This window comes from Sycon ciliatum, chromosome 7 (assembly GCF_964019385.1).
Source record: "Sycon ciliatum chromosome 7, ocSycCili1.1, whole genome shotgun sequence".
NCBI lineage: Eukaryota > Metazoa > Porifera > Calcarea > Leucosolenida > Sycettidae > Sycon > Sycon ciliatum.
In genome coordinates, this window is record NC_088649.1 from 29,985,848 (window position 1) to 29,995,502 (window position 9,655).

General features: G+C 48.9%; 1 protein-coding gene across 1 annotated transcript; it reads right to left on the reverse strand.

The window, feature by feature from the left end:
- Nucleotides 1-216: 216 nt before the first annotated feature.
- Nucleotides 217-702, reverse strand: LOC135821822 (chondroitin proteoglycan-2-like). The gene has a single exon (XM_065334816.1). It carries the CDS (start codon nucleotides 700-702, stop codon nucleotides 217-219), a length of 486 nt encoding a protein of 161 aa, XP_065190888.1.
- Between the last annotated feature and the right edge of the window lie 8,953 nt (nucleotides 703-9,655).

Here is a 9,655-nt window from a genome sequence, read left to right on the forward strand (position 1 = left end):
CCGCTCGCCTAGCCTCCCGCCTGGCCGCTCGCCTGGCCGCTCGCCTGGTCGCTCGCCTGGCCGCTCGCCTGGCTGCTCGCCTGGTCGCTCGCCTGGCCGCTTGCCTTGGCACTCGTCTGGCCGCTCTCCTTGTCGCTTGCCTGGCCGTTCGCCTGGCTGCTCCGCTGGCCGCTTGGCTGGCTGCTCGGCTTTGAACTCCGGCTTTGAGCGCCGGCTTTAAACGCCGGCTCCGAGCGCCAGCTCTGAGCACCGGCTCGCTGGGCCGCTCGCCTGGCCTCTCGTCTGGCCGCTCGCCTGGTCGCTTGCCCGGCGGCACGCCTGGCCGGTCGCTTGGCCGCTCGCCTGGCCGCACGCCCAGCCGCTCGCCCGGCTGCTCGCCTGGCCGCTCGCCTGACTGCTCGCCTGGCCGCTCGCCTGGCTGGTCGCCTGGGCGCTTGCCTGGCCGCTCGCCTTGCCGTTCGCCTGGGCGCTCGCCTCGCCGCTCGGCTTTGAGCAACGGATCTGAGCGCCGGCTCTGAGCGCCGGCTCTGAGCGCCGGCTCTGAGCGCCGCCTCTGAGCGCCGGCTCGCCTGGCCGTGGACCTTGCCGCCCGCCTGGCCGCTCGCCTGGTCGCTCGCCTGGCCGCTCTCCTGGCCGCTCGCCTGACCGCTCGCCTGGCCGCTCTGCTGACCGCTCGGAGACGGGAAAACTGTATGCAGTCATGCATAAGCCATATAGGAACTACTTAGCTGCAAATGGGACGTGTAATCTGTATGCAGTCTCGAAAGAGTTATAATAGGAAACATTCACCAGCGAACAAGACAAAAACCTGTATGAGGTCAAGAAAGAGCAATATAGGATACTTACATGCGAACAAGACAAGGCACCTGTAGACACTCATGAAAGATCAATGAGGGTAACTCACCTGGGAACAAGCCATGAAACTTGTATGTAGCCATCAAATATGAAAATAGGAAACCTCTGCCTGCACAGAAAAAAAACACTTGTATGCAGTCAAGAAAACACAATAATTATAGGAAGCTTACGTTTGAACATGACGGGGACCTGTAAGAAGTTGTGAAGGAGTAATAGTTATACAACTAATACTTATAGGAACCTTCTCTCCCAAACAGGCGAAATACCTGTATGCAGTAACAAGAGAGCATGTTGAAAACTGAACTTAAAACAAGACCGGACAACGGTATGCAGTCAAAAAAAGAGCTGTTAGGCCATAGTAAAAAATATCTTTGATTCTCAAGTAGGCGCGCATCGATTTTTGGTGGCGCACCGACGATTTATTTTATTTCTACGAGTCGTATGCATGCATATGCGTGCATGAAAACGGTCAATGCGAAAGGCATGAATCCGGGAGTAGTAAAATACCGGTATTTTTCTACTCCCTGGCCTGAATAATAAAATAATTATAAGGCCAAAACAAAAAATAGGCTTGTTTCCGGTCGGCAACCCCTCAAAAAGGAGACTCGGTCAGCCGGAATGAAACTTTTTTTGGATACTTTTTTTTTGGTTCCTCAATCGTTGTGCCAACTTGTGGTATTGATGGTCAAGATCACCTACACATGTAAATTGTACATATATCATGGCAAGGATCAATGTCAAAGTTGACTGACTCACTGTTCTTGTACAGCACGTGGTGTATTCCTGTTTTCGTACATACTGAGAAATCAAGCAAACAGTTCGAGTCTTTCCAGCTCCGTTATTCTAGCTCGTATCGACCCCGGAGGTTTTCGAGCCGACAGCTGAGAATCTCTGCTACCTTGTAGGTGTTGCGATTGTGGAATTCGGTTGAGATTTGACTGAGTTATGACTCGTTGAGTGCACTTGCACACGTGGCATTGCCACCGTTTGTATACATTTGGGACCAAAAAAAAGTTTCAGAATTTGGGAAAAAGTGGCCCGGTCGGGCGACCGGAAACAAGGTCATTATTTGTTTTGGCCTAAATTAATAATGAACCTGTGACGTACACATGTGTGACCCTATCTTTGGAAATAAAAAAATTGTGGGAATTAAAATAAAAAATCGCTCGCTTGCACCGATTTTCACAGGCTCATGACCTGAGAATCAACTTTATTTTTTACCACGGCCTTATATACAGTCGACTTTGCTTATAAAGACCCTCGGCGCGGCGCGACATCAGGAACGTGTCCTACGCGAAGTGTCCTTACACCCGAAGTCTCATTATAATTATATATTCCAGCAGCACACGTAGTCCTCTTTTGACATTGTCCACGGACGTGTTGGCAATGTACAGTCATGTGTGTGGGTGCTTGACTCTGCGCAGCGCGTCGTGAAGCCCTACACCTGGGAACGCCAGACTGCGTAATGGTGCAAGGCGCAAATTTGCGTGCCATCCGCAAGAACAAAGAGAATAATGGACCTTCAGCGGAGAACAAAGCAGCTACCTGCACTGAGCTCCACATTCACAGTCGTCACGTTTAGCTGTGGATTCCTGCAGTGACACCTACCCTTCACTGTTCGTTCTCAGGCGGTAGAACGCACGTTATGGCAAGTATCCAGAACCATTGTCGACGTCACATACGAATCCAAAGTGCCACAGGAGTGATATTTGGTACAGCACTGTACTTGCACTTTCTATTATTAGCTATCTGCTATCTCAACCCTACAGCCTCCCATTATAATGGAACTACCTTCAATTTAGACTACGTCTTTGGGAAATCCCCATATATAATAATAATAGTAATAATTGTGGAAGAGAAAAGGACATATGGATACGAGTTAAGAGTAACTCTCCATCACTGTAACATGATACTATATACAGTCAGAAAGTGCAATAACTAGGCAAAAAACTGACAGAGTACTGAAACATTCGACGTCCTGACACCAGGACGTCGAATGTTTCAGTACTCTGTCAGTTTTGTGCCTAGTTATTGCACTTTCTGACTGTATATAGTATCATGTTACAGTGATGGAGAGTTACTCTTAACTCGTATCCATATGTCCTTTTCTCTTCCACATTTATTTATGGCTCAACATCCGAGTTTCAAATAATAATAATAATAATAATATTACTTTCTATCACTCCTTTTTCACGCTTTCCTCAGCCATTATTATTATTATTATTCTCGTATCCGTCCCGAATGGGACTCAAGACGGCAGAATTAACTGTGAGCATGTGTGTGTGAGAGTGGGAGAACGAAATGAAAAAGAAAAGAAAAGAAGAGCCTCATTTTCTCTGTGCTGCGCTGATGAGTTCAAAAAGAACGAAACAGCATGCTGTCCGCAGATTGAGTATTTCGCTCCTGCTCTTGTAGCAGTTGAGCACTCTTACGTGAGGTAGTGCCTTTGCTGTTTGCGTTATGCAGAGCTCACTGACTTGTCAGTTTGAGCACTCTGGCAAGGTACGTTCGGGCCTGATTGGAAATTTTTATTTCCATTGCTATCAGGTTCGGCCTCATTTTCTCTGTGCTGCGCTGATGAGTTCAAAAAGAACGAAACAGCATGCTGTCCGCAGATTGAGTATTTCGCTCCTGCTCTTGTAGCAGTTGAGCACTCTTACGTGGGGTAGTGCCTTTGCTGTTTGCGTTATGCAGAGCTCACTGACTTGTCAGTTTGAGCACTCTGGCAAGGTACGTTCGGGCCTGATTGGAAATTTTTATTTCCATTGCTATCAGGTTCGGCCTCATTTTCTCTGTGCTGCGCTGATGAGTTCAAAAAGAACGAAACAGCATGCTGTCCGCAGATTGAGTATATATATATATATATGTCCTAATAGCTTCCACCTGTCCCGCTTGGCCATTTCACATACAGAGCACTGGCCAGTAACAGCATATAAATCTGCATTTGAGATGACATCTGGGTAGGTAATTCCAAGGGTACACCGCAGCTGTTTCCTATGAAACACATCTAGGCGCTTTTGTTTTTTCCTCAGCCATAGTATCTCAGATGGAATCACCAGAGCTACTGCGCCCCCACACATCCACCACCAACTACTAGTGGCCAGTATTGACATCAACAAATGATAACTTACCTTACAACAAGACGGGGAATGTGTATGCAGGCCAACATGAGCTATTATAGGATCTTACCTGTCAAAAGGCGTAACATCTTTATGCAGTCTCGAAAGAGACAGCATTGGAAACATCTACCTGTAAACAAGACAAATATACCAGTATTAAGTCAAGCAAGAGTAATATGTGAAACCCTCTAGCTGCGAACCTGACAAGAAGCCTGTATTCAATGATATAGAAAGAGCAAAATAGGAAACTGTCCTGGCAACAACACAAGACACCAGTCCTGTATACAGTCATGAATGATCAATGAAGGGAACTTACCTGTGAGCAAGAGAAAAATCCTGTTTGGAGCCATGAAAATTAATAATATTGAAAATAGGAAACTTTTGCCTGCACACAAGACGAGACACTTGTATGCAGTTCGGAAATGCATAATAGGAAGCTCACCTGTGAACGTGACGAGAAATCTGCACGCAGTCAGGAAAGAGTATTATAGGAATCTCAACAGCGAAAAAGACGAAACCCCTGTAACTGAGAACATTACGAAAAACTGTGTGCATTCAAGAAAGAGCTGGAAAGAAAACGTACCTGTGAACAAGACGAGACACCTCCTATTTCCAGTCCAGAAAAAGCTGTATAGTAAACGTACCTGCGAGAAAAAACAAGAGACCTGTAGGCAGTCAGGAAAATACAATAATTATAAGAAGCTTACCTGTGAACAAGACGACAAGCCCGTGTGCAATCAAGAAAGAGTAAAATTGGAACCTTGTCCGCGAAAAAGGCTAGAAACCTGTATGCAGTAACGAAAGACCATACAGAAAACGTAACTGAGACCGAGACGGGAAAACTGTATGCAGTCAAGGAAGAGCAGTATAGGAAACTTACCTGCGAATAAGACAGAGAAATCCGTATGCAGTCTCGAAAGCGTCATAATTATACTGGTGGGAAACGTGTACCTGCAAACAAGAGAGCAGTATGAGTATTAATATGAGTGCTCTAGCTGATTCAAATGGGGGTAAAAACAAAAAACACACCTGGAACTGTAGCAGTATGGCGGTAAATACATACCTGCCCTCACACTCTCTCTAGGCTGCAAAGTTGTTCTAGCACAGAGCTCTCCTTCTCACCACCACCACCACCATCACACCATCAGTTCGCGCTTGGTGCCTAGTCGATGCATGGCTGGTGGTACCCGACATAGCAGGCTGGGCCATACCGCCAGGTGTGTGTTTTATCCACAGTTGAATCAACCATAAATACTGCTGCATTGGTGTCTTCAACTAACTGCATATCTCTTGAATACTCTACCTTCGAAAAAGACGAGAAACTAACTTGTCAGCAGTAAAGGAAACTAACTTCTACCTGCGAACAAGACAAGCAAACCTCCACCCGTATTCCATGCATGCATTACAGTCTATGCACAGTTGAGTCTCAGTGTACAGTATATACATCATAATCATTTGTATACTGAGGTTGGTGCTAGGCTGGTCGTTCTACCGCTAAATTCTTTGTCGTCCAAAACTACTGCACTGTACTTGTACGCCCACACACTGTCATGTACTGAGCTTGATGAGCTTGATTCTACGCTGTTCGCTCTTCCGCGCTACATTATGTGGCGCCAGACATTACTGCAATGTACGCCCACGCGTCTCCCAACTAGTACAGGGCAGTATAGCTGATATCAAATGCCGTCAAACGTTCTGAAGACGTCGTTGGCAGAGCGACTGCTCGTACATGTAGTGAGTTTTAGGTACACCTTTCCATCTAAGATATTTCTAGTGGATCTCGCTAAGTGTGTATTGTGATAATAGTACTCACTCAACTGAAGCACACGGTTACAGCCAGTTGGAAAAGAAATTCTGAGAACTTCCTAGTGATGGAAGAAAACTAACAGAGCGTATTCACTTCAGCTGTTCGGTAGTCCTTCAGTTCTTCCAGTGACAAGGAACGTCCAGCCTATCCTTCATAAACCTGTACATGCACAGACAGAAGAACGAGCAGTTGCTGTTTCGTAACTCTGAGTTTCACGAACTGAATCGATCATTAGACGAAAATTTAACCAGTAATAGAAATTATACAGGTAGCGGCACTTGTCTTCCGCCATCTTGGAATACCGGTACTCAAAATCTCCAATTGAACAACCCGTGTGGCTTTTTTCTCCTTCTACTATTGCCTCAAAGTTCTACTATTTCCTTTCGTGAAGAATGGTGTTGAAACTTGAAAATAAGTGGCCTGTACGCTACAATACACTGATACATACATGTAGACACAAAATAGATGTGCGTCTTCCACAAAAGTCAAAGAAATACAGACAGCAGAGCTAACCTTTCTCAACGCGAAGAATGTAGTTATGGTGCCACGGGTACGTTTACAGCTACTATACTCTCAGCTGTAGCACGTATTGAGAGCTGATGTGCGGGGGAGCGCCAAGCCCACATATCTTCCAACTACATGCTGTCCGCAGATTGAGTATCTTCCAACTACGGTACATAGCAGACTCAGCGGATGACGTTAAAAGTTGGTTGTACATGTACTTGAACTCTGTGCTGACTGCCGCTAGGCAATCATCAGACACTTGAACTGATACTCGCATCTAGCCAGCAGTATGCTTATCGACACATACGTGACATAGGGCCATAAACAAATTCAGTGCTAAATCTGGTGACGTCATTTATGGGGAGAAAGCTGGCTCAGGCAACGTCACCTGATTTATCATTATTATTATAATTATTATTATTATTATTGTTAAGCTCACGTGGAGATAAAAATGTAATCAACGCAATAAAATAGAGTAAGCTGCGCACTCAGTACAAACACCATTAGAAAAACTTGTTTTCATGTAAATAAAGAAGCTTGTTCCTAAACGTTTTCGTCGCCATCTCATCAGAGGATTACTGGCAAATCGCCATTAGCTCTAAACTCAATATATATTATGCACAATGCAAGTAATAATTTAGACCCTAAACTAGCGCGAGAAAATGAGAGCTGAAAGAAACATTACATCAATCAACGATATCAGGTGACAACAGATGCGATAAATTCACCACTAGAAAGTAACCATGCAACCACACACGAGAACTACTGATCTAAATTCAGCCGAGTGGCAAGGCTAGCGGCCAAGCGAGCGACTAGGCGAGCGGCCAGGGGAGCGGCCAAGCGAGCAGCCAGGCGAGCGGCAAGGCGAGCGGCCAGTCGAGCGGCCCGGCGAGCGGCCAGGCGAGCAGGCTTTCAGAGCCGACGATCGGAGCCGGCGCTCGAAACCGGCGCTCAGAGCCGGCGCTCAGACCTGGCGCTCAGAGCCGGGGCTCAGAGCCAAAGCTCGCGCTCAGAGCCGGCGCTCAAAGCCTAGCGGCCAAGCGAGTGGCCAGGCGAGCGGCCAGGCGAGCTGCCAGTCGAGCGGCCAGGCGAGCGGCCAGGTGAGCGGCCAGGCAAGCCGGCGCTCACAGCCGGCGCCCAGAGCCGAGCGGCCAAGCGAGCAGCCAGGCGAGCGGCCAGGCGAGCGGCCAGGCGAGCTGCCAGTCAAGCGGCAGCTCGCCTGTACATTTTAAATTAAAACGCCGATGAAATTTTTCACGGCATCTGTCAGTGTCGCAATACCATGCCCTCTACCCAGAGCGCCGGCTCTGAGCGCCAGCTCTGAGCGCCGGCTCCGAACGCCGGCTCCGATCGCCGGCTCTGAACGCCTGCTCGCCTGGCCTCTCGCCTGGCCGCTCGCGTGGCCTCTCGCCTGGCCGTTCGCCTGGCCGCTCGGCTGGCCGCTGTGCTTTGAGCGCCGGCTTTGAGCGCAGACTCTGTGCGCCGGCTCTGAGCGCCGGCTCTGAGCGCCGGCTTGCCTTGCCGCTCGCTTGGCCGCTCGCCTGGCCGCTCGTCTGGCAGCTAGCCTGGCCGCTCGACTGGCCGCTCGCCTGGCTGCTCGCTTGGCCACTCGTTTATTTACAACTTCGAGTGCCGGCAATGTGAGAGCCGGTATGTGGGTAGGACCCTTAAGCACCTGGAGGCACGGATCCACTAGCATGTGCCTCTTCACGTTGTGCCTGTTGAGTCACGGTCGTCAAGGCCTAGACGAGGTCGTCCTCCAAAGAATGGGACTGAGACTGGAGGTGCACCCTCGCTGGGGACGGAACCAACTGGGGTGTCGTTGTCTTCATCGTCGGCATCGGCTTGTTCGTCATTGCCGTCGTCTTTACCGTCTCTTTCTTCTATCCCGTCATCATCGTTGGTATCTGCGGTTTCGTCTTCTTTGACTTCCCTGGTACCGTCATCCGGTGTGTCCACCGTAGGCTCCGGTGGCAAAAAGCGTGGCCGGCCACCGAAGAAACCACCGGATGGTGTGTCTGGGGGACCAGTGACTCGCTCTAGGGCGAGGTTGGCAGAGTCTTGATCGTCTCCGTCGTCGTCAGCATCTTCCTCATCTCCCTCCTCCTCTTCATCAACATCAACTGCCATTGGAACGTCAAAGGGAGCATCATCGCAGCAGGCAGTGCCATTAACGGACGTGCCTTTGGTTCTGACATCTACATCGGCCTCGTCTGGATTGGCAGTAGCGGCAAGGAATGTCAGGTCGGTTTCATTGTCACGTAATAGACCAATCCCGAAAAGATTGTCTGGGTTCGAAAGGGGGCATGTCAACTGAGAGTACACTGTACAACACATACATGGCACTACCTGATCAGCATGCGGCACAGGACGAGTTTGATAGTTCGCGTGTGAATGCGAGGGTTAGTACACGGTTTTCTCGTTAGTTGCATGCAAGAGGGACGATGCGACAGAAAGCAAAGCCCTTTCCTGTTTTCTCTCTCGCACTGGTAATGGTCTGCTGTTGGAGTGGATATGCTAAGCCATAATCCTTGTTTCGCTCTTCTGTGTAGTGTGAAGAGGTCAACGAACATGTAGAGCTCACTTTGATGAAGTAGGCAAGGCTGTGAGCGCTGTGGCTCAAAGCGATAGGCCCTAAATCTTACGAGATATTTCGAGTGCTATTGTTTGTTGCGAGCGCTTCGTCTTCGATGAGTCCTGCCTCTTTCCTGGCAGCTGCCCTCCTACAGGATCAACCACGAAGTGGCTGTACTCATCTGCAGCCGATCAATGTTATATTGGACAAGAAGATATCGTTTTCGCCAAGCCAGTGCCCCGCCAAAGACCATCGCCGTGTCACACCGTCGGAACGAGTTCATGATGAGAAACATCATTCGCGCGAGCGTGATGAATAACTATTTCGAAAGACAACATAGTCTTTACCCCCGGGACGACAACTATGTGCACGTCCTGCAAGGGGAGAATGTCACCAGCGACATCAACGAAGTCGACGGCAGTATTTCCGAAACCTGGAGTCAGCGGAGGTCGTCAAGCTCCTCCGCGACTCGGTACATGCACAGTATAGGTGACACGTCGACACGAGCGTGCGGAAACACAGCATACACTGTAGTAATGTTGCGAGAGTTTGCGGAAGGAGTCCAAGTCGGGAAATCCATCAGCTCCAAAAGCGACCTGTAGGTGGGCGATGAGACTCCAGCTTCAGACTACAACAGTCAGGACTTGTATTTTGTGAAGCAGCAGATCGAGAAGTTAGCTGAAATCGTAGCTGTTGCAGTATGTCGGCGCTATGAAGCTTGCATTTTTTACGGAGAGTCGATCGCCACGCGGATGTTTCTCTCCTCACCGAGAGCTATCTGGCCTCCAAACTCCG